We start from the raw sequence: 13,837 nt of genomic DNA on the forward strand, positions 1-13,837 counted from the left end.
GGACTCAAATCTCAACTCCCCCTTTTCGCGGGCTAGCCGTAGGATGTGATCTCTATCCCTGTAGCTGAGCACCTTGGCTATGATTGGTCTGGGGAAGCCGCCCGGCTTGGGGCGCGGGGCCAGCGAGCGGTGAGCCCGCTCGATGGTGAAGAACGGTGAGAGTTGTGGATTCCCCAGCAGGTCTCTCAGAAGGGTCTCGACTGCGATTTCCATCTTGCCCTTGAGGGCCGACTCCGGAACCCCCACAATGCGGATGTTGTTCCTGCGGGACCTGGACTCTAGGTCATCGCACTTCGCCTTGACCTGTTTCATGTCCCGCACTAGGTCAGAGACCGTGCCCTGGAGCACATGTACCTCATCCTCAGTGGTGTCGATCCTGGTCTCGGCCTCAACCAGTCTAGTGCCATGTTGGTCCAGCTTAGTACGTAAAGAGGCGACATTTGCATTTATATCATCTAGTTTTTCGTGAAATGCTGCTTTTGGATGGTGAGGTGCCTTACTGGCAAAAATTGAAGTCCAATGGGACTCCATGGAATGGTGATTAACAACAGACACCGGCACTCGTAATCTGGCGGCAATACTGCCGGACCAAGTACCGGTATCGGTTTTTCAATTTGCCAGTATCCTGGCGGATTTACTTACAATGAGTTCCAATGTACTTAAATGTGGCATAACTAGGATGTTTCTGTGATAATTGGTCCTGCAATGTTTGATTAACGTAGGTTGAAACCAGCACAGGAATGTTAAAATTGGCTTGACAAAATGTAAGTGAGAGACTGGCACTCTGAACCAAAATCAGTATATTTGTTATCGGCACGATAGGATGTTTAGGCTATTCACAGCATCATGGAACATTTGAGCAACCCACTGATATTATTGAGTGCCCTGGACATTCCTGGGTAATGTAAGCAGACTTTGTAATCAATGTAGTGGAAGCATTATTCCACATACAAACAACTCTTATTGTGTTTTATTTTTCTGGCAATTCATATAAGTTATTTCAGTAACACAGGAACATTATATCTACTGCACATTATTAAAAACTAGTTTAATTTTTACTGGCTTATAATTTCGGGTGGGCATGTTGCCAAATCTGGTAGTGGCGCTCTCTTATGAATCACTGTTATTGTTATGTGGCACATACATTTCACTACTGTGTACATTGGATTTTTCCTCAGTTGGATCCGTCTCTCGTGGATGCAAAAATAACTCTCAATAGTGGCAGGTCCCTGTGTACTGTGGCCAACCTCACATCTCAAGTATTGCAATGTGTCAGTTGTTTCCCTTCAAACTGCCTGGAAATAATTTACGTAACCAGGTAAAGGGAGTCACCTGTCAAATTAATGTTTTTACTACAGTTACCATTTTGTCAAATTTCTTATCATTTAATGGATTTGTGAAAACTGTATTTGTGAGTTTTATGACTAATATAGTTGACAATATGTGTGTGCTTTCCAAAGATAACCCATGTATTCTCCTTTATGTTAATGTCACCTGTAAGAAGCTATACAGAGATAACGCCTTAGCACACCATTAGTTAACCAGGTAGAGGTGATTATCAATAGTTTGTTCCATGAAATAATTGCCTAATTCAGATGCCTAGGCATATCTTTACTGGAAATTGCATTGGGAGTTGCAGTACCCAGCTTTGGAGATATGCACCATCCTCTGTCAACCCCGACGTGTTTACCATTTGCTCACAATTAAGGGTCAATTAATGATCAGATAATAAAACAGAAAATTAATTGAGCTTTCAAACCCGAGGGTGAGGTTATTATTGTGTGATAAAGACAGCCCTTCACCTCGGGCAATATGTTGAGGAAAATCATTATCTCAATTGATAATCACACCTCCAGCGGTCTATACAGCATTTAGCACATTAGGGATCATTACGAGTACAGCGGTGCAGCAAAAATCGGCAGTAACGTGGTGGTAATTCCGTTACCGCTGCATTACCATTCAGCAGCACAACAGGTTTGGTGATGAGGCAGAGGATTTTCCAGCAGCAATCGGCCATACAAAAATACACTGCCTTACCACCAATAAGTCATCAAAATCAGCAGAATTACCGCCAGCAGAATAACCATGGAGACCTATGGACTCAATAAAATGGGGATTTACACCACCTACCACCACTTGCATTCTGGCAGTAAGCCCGCCGGATCAAGTGGCGGTAACAGAAATTCCGTTTGGCACTACTGCCAAACTCATAATGACAACAGTGTAAGCATTCTGATTGGTCAAAATGCGCAGTCACTAAGAGATTTCATGTGCTAATTAGGAAATCATTATTGATGTGGAGGGGTAAAGGTGCAGTTACAGGCAGGTGCAGCTTCCAACACCAGTCATTTTTACCATTAGCACGTGGGTGCAAGGGTTTTTGATTTTGGGGATCAAGTTTATCAAAGGACAACAAAGAAGACAAGAAAATAAAAAATGATGGCCACCATTTCCTTCAGGTAAACAGAAAAGAGAGCTTGTTTAGAAGAGAACAAACATTTTTTTATTTTTCAATGGTGGTACACGTCATGGAGGATGCAAACCTGAGGAGGAAGGAACAGAGAGTGACTCAACCATTTTTCTGGTGAATGGTCAAGTCTCTCCTTTCCTCCTGCTTCCCTGACGAGGGGCGTGAGACAAGGAGTGAGTGGGGAAGCAGACAAGAGTGGCTGTCAGCAATCTCAAATGCAGGCTCATTGGTTGACAAATCCTTTGAGGGTGCTATTTTTTTAATGAAACATAGTTGTTTAATGATAGCTTGAGTACACATGCACATGCAATTCTTTGGCCAGTCTCATTCATTTAGCTTGTTACTGTACAGAACAACCTTAGCTGGTCCTTGTGTTCTCTTTACTACTCTAATTTAGAGTACATTTAATGTATCATGTGCAACCTTAGCTGTCAGTCATCCAAGTACTAGATAGATGATGAAAGCACTTACCAATTTCAATTAAAGACCCATCAGCGTATAGTAATGCAAAAATCTCTCACTTACCTTTTTGGGAATCAGGTGTTTCCTGCATTACTTCAACATACTCAACATCAATGTTTGTTTCATCAGGCACTGTAAAATTGTTTTAAAAAATCCTAGTATTACCAATAGGAAAGAGGATGCTGGAAGATATATATATATATATATATATATATATATATTTATTCATATATTTTATATATTCCTTTTGTAGGAGTTTCACATGAGGCTGAATTTCAGCATAAATAAAATATATGCATTAAGCAATTAATACAGTCAATACAGGACGATGGAACAGATGCTTGCTAGTGTGCTGGACTTTCCTCTACGGAAGTCTATTGTGTGCAAAGAAATGCTTTTTGCCATTTGTCAGCTGCTTCTGAAGTTAGAATGTCTTGAATTCAGTCAATATCAGGAACTTTTGACTGCATTCCAAAAATTCGGATTGGCTGAGAGGAGGCCAATAATGACTTCCATGTGCTAACTAGAGATATTGATGTTCTTGGGATGCTGAGAAGTAAACTGAAGGTTGCAGCAAGAGCCATCCGGTTTCCTTAACTATTCCCTCAGTATGGTGGTAATGTTTGTGCAGTAGGCTCCAGAGGTGTCCGACATCTGCCTGACATGAGCATGAACACTGAAGCACACAAGCAGTGTAAAGAAACGAGAGTTTTTTAGTTGCCTTTTCAGGGAAATGTTTTTTTTTGTAAAGTGTTATTTAGTTACAATAAACATTTGACACTATACCATTTGGCAATAACATTGTAAAATAAATCTGTTGATCATTACATAAAATCAGAAATTATACAATTGCAAGTACACATTAATACATCATTACATAAGAACAAGAAAGGACATTATCAGTACCTAAAACACCGTATCCCAAACAACATCTACATACTACACTGATGTTAACAATGTTTCTACTTCAATCCAAATATAGTACATTGTATAGTTAAGGAATAAGCTATTTCCTGAAATATAAAAAGGCCCACGTTTGGTCTGTACTGATTACTTCCAATGAAAATGTGATTTTAATGTATCCTCAGCCAAAATATTTTTTAATCACAGGACATTCAGTCAGAAGATGCCTAGGAGTCTCAATCATAACTTTACATAATCTGCATCAGCGTTCTGCATACGGTAATTTTTCTCAAAGCTCCTAATCTTGAAAGAGTGGGGAGTAGGCCTAGTCGTAATAGAAAAATAAAACAACATACTCTTCCATTTCGAATTCACTTATATAAGTAATATTGTCTATATAAGTAAAAGCCTAGTACACATACCTACTTATACACTTTTAGGAGACAACCAGACAAAACTGCTGTCCCTGTCCCATGAATAGACCTTCTCTTTAATTGCCCGTAATGCTAGTGTGATATGGGTCGAAATATCTATCACATAGCCGATGTTACTTTAAAATGGTAAAACTTCTTTCCTCCAGATACCAAGAGGAGTCTTAAATTAAGCATTTTTTAAAATCTGCTTAAAATTTCTAGACTTTGGCTCGTCATTACCCGCTTCCATTGTCATTTTTTAAAAAAAAGCAGCTTTATTAATCTTTTTTAAAGTGCTGAGTGCAGTAAGACCTAATTCACATTGTATTGCTTTAACTGGGGTACATTTTGGCAATCCCAATGCACCTCTCCACATCTTTGCTGCAAGCGCAGTAAGCCATGCAGTTTTTTTGTCAGTATGAATTCCGAGGCCATACATAATCCCTGTTACAGTACCAGCATTATATATCTTCAATAATCCTTCAATTGAGTAACCTCCTTTATACTTTATATAATTTCTTATTGCGTTAAATTTCTTTATGGTCTTGTTTGCCACTGACCATCCCATCATTTTTCCGTTATCTGAACCAAAAAAAAGAGTACCCAAGTATACATAATTCTCCACAACCTCAATGGCTTGTTTGTCAATCCTCCATCCAAATTTTATTTTCTTTTGCCTACTATTTTGGAATACCATCATTTTAGTCTTCCTGTGGTTATCTATCTGGGAGATTTTCCTCAGAATACCATTCTAGCTCAGTCCTCTTGTCTTAGGAGGATAGGTCAGGAGCGACAAACTCGCCTTGGAAGCAAGGCAATGTGCAGAGCAACACAGGTTTGAGCCCCAGGTCCGTGCTTAGAAACCACTGGGTATTTAAGTGTTTTATAAATAACCAATTATGCATTATTAAAAGATTATTAAAAAGTCATGGAGCGTTGCAGACCTATGGGAGTTGAGTCCAGAAGGATTGTATCATCCGCATAAGTAGCCAAGATATTTGTTGTGTGCCTATCCAAGGAGGGAAATTATGACACTCTACCATATATTCATTTAGATCAGCAACATACAACAATTATAAAGTAAGGGAGCCAAGGCACAGGCCTACTTCAGACCATGGTTAGTAGCAATGCTCTTACTCAAATCTCCCTCCTGGTTCAACCGTATCTTCACATAGGTACTCAAGTAAAGAACCTTTAATAGGTGTATGATCCCCACATCCAATCCCCACTTCTGCAGCTTCTGCCATAGTCGGGCTCTTGCAACTGTATCAAACGCTTCTTTATAATCGACAAAGCAGACATAAATCGGGGTAGTCCCCTTCCTTTTAGCCCTTCTTTCTAGGAATTTCAGTACCCAAAAGTTAGAAAGGGTGCTATAACCTCTTCTGAATCCCGCCTGCTGATTCTTCGATATTTGCTTTTGTTTGATCCATTGGTTGATACTTATCATTAGAATTTGTGTAAACAGCTTAGAATAAGCATCAACCATACCCAGCAGTCAATAATTTGAGGGGTCTTCTCTGTATAATATTTTGTATATGGGGATCATAATATGCTCCTTCCAACTTTGGTCTATCATCCCGGATATAGGAATAATTTGGAATTGCACATGTAATATTTTAGCCCATTGTTCCGTGTCCGCCTTCAACACTATATTGGGAATCACATCAAGGCCCAGAGCTTTAGATGCCTTAAGTTTTAATATGAGGCATAACATAGATATATCATGGCGGTTACTCTCATTATTAACACAACCCATAGCAGGGAATTCCTCCCTTTCTTTTCCAGAAATAGATATTTCTGTCATTTAATTAATCCAGACATCAGAGGAAATGGGGTTAATTTCTGTCCTTTGTCTACTCCAGCCACCCATATGTTATACAACCATCACAATGCTTGTGTGTTTTTATGCCGGAGCACGCTACTTAAAATGAACCATTGGGAGGTGGCTAAAGTAGTTCTGTATTCTCTTACCATGTTTTTATATTTCATGCATACACTCCTTAAACATTTGTGCTCGTTTGCCTCAACTAGCTTCATCTTCTTAAATCTATCTACTTATTTCTTGTACATTTTTTTCTTTTCTGCTATCTTGGAGTCATATACAATACCTTTATACTCTCTGCCTATATGCCTTACCTTTTTCGAAAGAGTCTGCATCTCCTCAAACACTTCTTTCTTTGCTACTTCCATACCAGCATTATTTGCTAAATTGCCACCACTGTCTATAGTAACACATAAAACTAGTCTAATGTTAAACAGATTTATATTTTTATTTTACCACAAGATTTTACAGCCTGCATCATTTACCTTACTATCCCGATGTAATCTAGTTTTTTTGAAGTTCATAATTGAGTGTGAATCTGGTGATTACATAATCACTACTCTTTGTTAGAATTAACTTAAATCCTGTAGTCTTGGCAAATATTGACCAGGGAACTAAAAAGTAATTTAACCATGAAAAGGTTTGTCCATTACTCAAAGTATGTGTAATCATGGGAACATTACTCCTTGAGTTGCACAGTTGGTATAGTGCATGGGATTCTATAAATCCTGACCAATAGCCCAGAACATTAGGACTTCTATTTCCATCCGGAGGAACAGCCTCATATCTGTTCCTGTCAGGTTTCTCTGAATCACTTGGTCTTAGATCATTCAAATCCCCCTTTACAATATAAAGTCCCTCTCAGTTAAATTGCAGCCTGTTGTTTAAAATATGATCACATAGTTCGATAATATCCAATATTCCTACATTTTCAGAAGGGCTATATATATTTATTAGCAGCAGCTGAAGATCTGTCCCCTTCCGCCTCATTTTTATATTTCCAGCATGGATATGATTATTTGGTATCTGTTAGTTCTACTAGGCTAAAGGAGTTTCTGACTCCCAGTATCAAACCTCCATACGGTCTCCCCATTATATTCCTTATCGCTGGCCTGCAGATCCCATGGCAACCATCAAAAGTGTCTCTTTCTAATAACCATTTTTCTTGTAGCGCAAATATGTATGTGTTCAATATTTGTAATTTTTTCTATGTCTAAATCCGTTAATGAGGTCCCTTTTCCAAATGTTCCTGTCTTGTCTTTCCCTTTCTTTCCCGGTATCCGGGGATGCTGATATTTCTTACATTCGTAAGTAAGCTCCAGAAAACTGTGTGGCATAATTCACGATAAATTCATAAACAATCAGTGAGGCAATATGTTCTCAAGCCCAGTTAGTCTCAGTGGCAGTCAGCAGGGTTTCTACCAATTCCAAATCACCAGAGCAGACTGCTCTGAGTTGCGGCAGTTGATGTATAAGCTCCAGGACATTTGCCTAGTTCAGAAACAGACTGTTAGAAGTTGCATATAAGTCACCTACTTTAATCTTCCTAACTTTGTATTTCTTGATGTCTATACATTCCAAAAGCTGGTTGTAACGCTCACCTGGCTCCCACGGAGGCGCGGGCGTGGCTGGGACTGCTGTGACCTCTTCTGCAGAGATGCGTAAGACCCGGAAGATGGACTGGACTGGATTCCCCAACCTGGCTTTTCTGGCTCGGAGGAATATCCCACTGTGTGTGAAAAGGAAGGGTTAATAGTCTGCGGGTGATGTTCCGACCTCCCACTTCCCTTCTCTGCCTCCGTGAAACCCTTTTGGGATTCCCTGCGAAGACTCACCTTAGGCACCAAAATGACGAGCTCTCCATCCTGCTTCTGATGCAGGGGCGCGTTGTGATTCCAGTTACTTCACTGGATTGATGAGTTTAAACTAGCTTGTCCATTCCCGTCGTACCGCAAAGTTTTATGGCAAGTTTGGGTTTATATTCACTCATCTGTTCTTTTCTTTCGCAGGTGCTGGAGAAGATTCCGGGCTGCAGGCGATTTGGATGAAGCCAAATTCTGGTAAGAATTCCGATGAGAGATTCCTTTGCAGTTTTAAGTATCTCCTTTAATGTCCAATGTCTTTTTCCCCATAGTGGCCGGGGTACGGCAATGCCGGAGGTAAGGCGCCGACCCGAAAAGAGCTGCTGTGTCTCTCTTGCAAATGGGTAAGTCTTGAGTGAGCGTATTGCTAATGTTCTCACATGCTCTCACTAATACAATGTCTGTTTCTTTTCCCCTTAGGGGCCGGGGTGCTGAGATGCCGAAAGTATGGCACAAACCCGAAGGCGGAGAGGGAATTGAACCACAGGTAAGTTCTACTTAGATTTGTGTTTCCCTTCTCACTTCTCTTTCTCCTTCCTTCCAATAGGTGCTGGATGGCGGTGGAAGCTCCGGATGGACGTCGCAGGACTTGAAAACGCCACGTGCAGGTGAGTGAAATGCAGCATGCTGCGTGCGACGCGATGCACGTTTAAAATGTTTGCCTTCTTTGCAAGATCGTCGGCGTGCAGAATCCGGAGTGCAGATGTATCAGGTAAGGTTCTTGTTTTCACCTGTTCTCTTCCCTTTTCTTCTTTAGGTGTTTCCAGGATGCTGGCAGGACTGATGGCGCCAGGACTGATGTCCCCTATGAGCCTGACGCCAACGGCGCCAGGACTGAGTCCAAAGGGCCCCCATCTGGGGCTGCTGGGACTTCCCTTGAATGCATGGTGTCTGTCTCTGAGGGTGCCGGGCCTGGTTTGGCTCCTTGGAGGCAGGCATCATGACACTGGTCTGTGCTTTTGCAACACTGAGGGAGGATATGTATAGGAGTTCTTAAAGTGTGTACAGATCTCAGATTAATGCCATTTTATTTAGTGTGCGCTTCTCTTGTTCTTTTAGGGCCGGGGCAGTAGCGATGGCACCTTCAGGAAACTGCCCACTAACAGATCGACTCTCTATCCATTTGTCCAAGGGGTCCTTCAAGTTCAAGATTTCCGGGTCTCTCCAAATCACTCTTTGTGGTTGTACAGAGAGAAGTTCAGTGCTCTTTTCCATCTCAATAAGCTCCAGGTCTTCAGTAGGGGACTGTGCTAATGCTTGAGTTGATATCACCACCTTTCTTTTTTTTAAAATTCTTTTCATAACCACAAAATTTGGAGAACAGGTCCCAGATTTTTTAGACATAGCTTTCCTTTTGGAAATAATGGCCTTTCCGGAAGGGTGATTTCCCAACCCATCTAATACAGTTCTAGGAGTGGCATCCACTACCTGTATCCCATGGACAGCTGGTGTATCTGCAATGCTTATAACAGAAGAAGAGAGTGTTGGATTCTCTTGCAGGTAGCCCTTGTCTCCTAAATGTTCCGCCTTAGTAGCATGGGCCAGTACTGCATCCACCAAAATTACTAGACCTTCCTTTATATTTAACTGTTCTCTAAGCAGTTTCACACAGTTGGCATAGATAGCTTTCAGTATTATGATATGTTCTGGGTCTCTACGCTCCTCCTCCTCTGATACCGAGGAGAATAAAGAATCATTGAGGAAAGATCGACGAGAGGTGTAGACATCTGCCGCTATTCCCTCTATATTAGGCATAGATGACATGTTAATAGGTGGGCACAAACCTGTGTCTACAAGAAACATGCAATCTTGATTGACTTCGCTTCCCAGCACTAGCTCTGCTTGATTTGTAGACTCCGCCTGTAAGACAAGGACTAGCTTAAGTAGCCAATTGTTATCAATTGGGGGTAATCCAGATGAGTTTGTGCAGTCTCCTGGAACCGTATCCCTCTGAAAGGGGGGGCGAAAGGCGCGGTCGACCGAAAAAGATTTGTCGTGGGTGTAAGATAATTTGTGATTTTATTCTGTGCACTGTTACCATTTTCTTGCATTTCTCCCACTCCAAATCTTCCTCTGAGTTTTTTTTGCTGTTTTTCTGTCGGGCTTGCTAATGGCCGCCTGGTTTTTATTGCTTGCACGTTCCTCACTTCGCAGATGATATCGTTTTGTGCTTGCTGGCATAACAGTAGAGCGGGATGTCTAAATGAAAATCAACTTACTTGTGTCTCAATAATCTGTTGTCACTTGTCACGTACACCTCATGAACCACCGCAAACCCCCACTTTCTCACCACTTTGGCACCGCACTCCACACGTGTGAGGGCAATTTAAAGGAGTGTTCTCTGGTTCAACAGCAAACTCCTCATCAATGACTGCAAGCAAAAAAATACTGGTGTCCACCACAAACCACCACTTTTTTGCCACTTCGGCGCTCCGATCTGCACGTGTGAGAGCAATTTAAAGGAGTGTTCTGTGGTTCTGTGGTTCAGCAGCAAGCTCCTCCCTAAGGACAGCAAGCTAAAAAAAGATTGGTGTCCACCTAACCACCACTTTGATGCCAATTTTAGGGAAATTATCTGTCAGTACACAATGAGGGGTTTCCAGCCAAACAAATGTCTGTGCAGAAGGAGGCATGTGGAAATCATTCTGGCAATTCTTTCTTTCCTCCTCATAATTGGTATGCAGAACAGCAGGAGAGTGATAGATATATAACTCTCCTTTTACTGAAAGTAGTATTCATCAAGAGGCAAGGATCTTTATAGGATCACCAACAAGGCACTTCCTAAATCATGACCCACCCTTTTCCTCTCAGGAGTCACTGCTGCAGGCGGATGTAGATTCCAATGATGACACAGTTGGCACACAGAATCATCATTAAGGAAGCAGTAAAAAGGCTGAATTGGTTTAAACTAGCATAGTTACATATTTGGTCCCAGTTGTGGGCAGAAACTTGAATCTCCATTGCATAACCTTCACTATCCTATGCCTAAGAAATGCCCCAAAACCGCCAACTCTTACCCCTACACTAGCACGTAGCATCTACAACCTAACCAGTGACCGTCTACTTCCTCCGCTCAACACCCAGCCACTTACTTACCATGATATTAACTCTCTAGTGGAACATTACAACTCCTTACTAGCTAACGCAGTTCAGTCCTTGACCAGCCCTATGCCATGCAAAGCAAAGAACCCCAAAAATAAAAAAAATACCTGGTTCACCTCACAGCTCAACGCTCTACGAGCAGAAAAACAAGCTGAAGATGCTGCTTGGCAAAGGGCCCCCAATATGCCTTGACATGGACCTCTACATGCTGCGCCTGGAGCTACAGCGGCCTGACAACCAGCGGAGGAGAAGACCAGCCCCAGCAAGGCAGACATCCACCCCCAGGGTCAGGCCATCACCCTGGGCCCTGACTGATGGTCAGTTGGTAGCTGAGTACAGGCTGGTCAGGGCTACCATCCCCCAGTTGCTGGACACAATTCAAGGTGACATTGGTAGCAGGATTGCCATCAGCACCGCTGTGTCCCCACTTGTGAAGCTGGTGTCAGTCCTGCAATACCTTGGGATGCGCAGATTCCAGCACAGAGTTACAATGATGCATGGCATGGCCCAGTCCACATTTAGTGCAGTCCTAGCCCAGGTGCTGGATGCACTGATGCGCCATGTGAACGAACACATGGCATTGCCTACCACCCAGGCAAAGGTGAATGAACTTAAGGCACAGTTCTATGCGATTGACCAAGTGCCCAACGTAATTTCAGCCATAGACTGCACATATGTTGCACTGGGACCATGCAGTGCTGCTTTATACCCTGATACACAAGAGTAACCTCACCCAGGGCACTCCACAGGAATGCAAAGTGAGAGGAATGCAATACTTATCATCTAAACGACTGTAGATGATCAAGATCAAACCCGAACATGAACATCCCTGAGAGAGTGACCCATGAATGCACATTTACATGCATGGGAAACAAAACAAAAACGGGTCCCATGTAGCTTAAGTTGCACCATCCATTGAGAAAGCCACAACCAAATACAAATCACCACTAGCCCTGAACTGCCTGTCATGACGGGAGCCTAATTCTGAGGATATGGATGCACCACTGTGCCAATCACACCCAGGGAGCGTTGCAGGTAGAAAGTGGGCTACAAGGGACATGGCACACATTGCAGAGCAAACCCATGGAACATGAATACACCATATTTAAAGTACAAGTGGTTACATGACAGTACTTGATGAGCATGAGTGCCAAGCACAATCCCATTCACTTAGGTCATCATCCACTGGTGCGAGTTCAGTAATCCCATGTGTAGGCAAATGTAATCTGCCACAGGACAGCCCACTCAATCACCAAGGGTGCATGTACGGGTCAGATGATTCATGGACTGAAAGACGATGGATGCATACCAATCAACCATTGCATGTCGCTGCTGCACACAAAGAGGACCACAGTGCATAGTGTATTGATGCATAGTCCTTGCACACCCATTGAAGGGACCTAGACCTCATGTACTCATTTCATCCTATGCAGGTGATTCAGGATACCCACAGCTCACTTGGCTGATGACCCCTGTGAGGAATCCACAAACTCTGGCAGAGCAGGCATACAACAATGCCAATAGGAGGACACGTATATGTGTAGAAAGGACATCTGGTGTGTTGACGGCACGGTTCCGGTGCCTGGATCGTACTGGTGGGACACAAATGTATGCGCCTGAAAATGTTGGCAAGATTGTACTCCCTTGTGCCATGCTGCACAACAACTGCTGCCCTAGGAATGTGCCACTACCCTCTGATGCAGACGGGCAACCCCCAGGTAATGGGTGTGATGATGACCATGTGACTGTTGCCGGGGCTACTGCACCCATGGATGGGGTGAGGGAGGGGAGGTTGGCCAGAAAGGCGTTGATTGAAATTTTTTCTAACATGGTGAAAGGGCACATGACACGAACAGCACTTGTAAAATAAATAATACTTGTACACAATCATGTATGTCCTTGTTTTATGTCATGTTTGAATGGGCTTTAATGAAAGTGGAACTAAACCCCTACCCCCACCAACTCCCCAGCACACAAACTCCCTTCCCCCACCAACTCCCCAGCACACAATCCCCCCTCCCGCAACCAAATCCCCTGCACACATAACACCCTCTGCCACCAACTCCCCAGCAAACATACCCACCTCCCACCACCAACAACCCACAACACATACCCCCTTCCCTCCACCAACTCCCCAGGAAACATACCCCCTTCCTCCACCAACTCCCCAGCACACATACCCGCTTCCCCCCACCAACTCTCCAGCACACATACCCCCCTCCCTCCACCAACTCCCCAGCACACATAACCCCCTATCCCAACACAGTGCAAATGGGTCCATTGTGCCCGGCCCTCAGACCAACCATGCCTTTTTCATCTAACTTGGACATTGATGCTTCCCACGTGCACCGCCCTCAGGTGAGTGGCATTGCAAATGACGCAGTGACCTACGCAGTGTAGGGAGCCATCTGTGGGGGTGGTTGAAGTGAATGGCACTGATGCAGCCAACTGCAGCTGCTGGCGGAGGAGATTGTTCGCCTCACGCAACTGTTCTGCATGTGCAGATTGGCCCCGGCACAATTTGCAGACTCGCTGGCCAAACCCTGTGAGTGCCACAGTGCTTGCCTCTACAACCTTACGTGTACGTGCATTGTCCCGTGCCTGGGTCTTGGCTGCCCCCCTAATTGCACTGCTGATGGCCTTGCTGTGGCGGATGTGTTCACTGGCCATGCCCTCGATCACATCTGGGCATGCCATGACAGCCTTGGCGTGACCTGCTCCTGTGTCACATGCAGGGCTGCTGTGCCTAGCAGGTCTGCGCAGTGTTATAGGGCTGCTGTACCAGGCAGGTCTGCGTGGT

General features: G+C 43.5%; 1 protein-coding gene across 4 annotated transcripts in view; it reads right to left on the reverse strand.

Moving 5' to 3' along the window:
- The window catches only part of PECAM1 (platelet and endothelial cell adhesion molecule 1), a 1,005,718-nt gene that overhangs the window by 436,755 nt on the left and 555,126 nt on the right, over positions 1–13,837 (reverse strand). For 2 of the 4 annotated variants that reach the window (XM_069654995.1, XM_069654997.1), the window contains exon 13: positions 2,996–3,064. The exons of the other annotated variants lie outside the window; for them this stretch is intronic. In XM_069654995.1, the coding sequence (XP_069511096.1) occupies positions 2,996–3,064 (69 nt within the window). The remainder of the gene's footprint in view (positions 1–2,995; positions 3,065–13,837) is intronic. 4 annotated transcript variants of the gene reach the window in all.

Source organism: Ambystoma mexicanum, chromosome 3q, assembly GCF_040938575.1.
Source record: "Ambystoma mexicanum isolate Mex_15411 chromosome 3q, UKY_AmexF1_1, whole genome shotgun sequence".
Lineage (NCBI taxonomy): Eukaryota > Metazoa > Chordata > Amphibia > Caudata > Ambystomatidae > Ambystoma > Ambystoma mexicanum.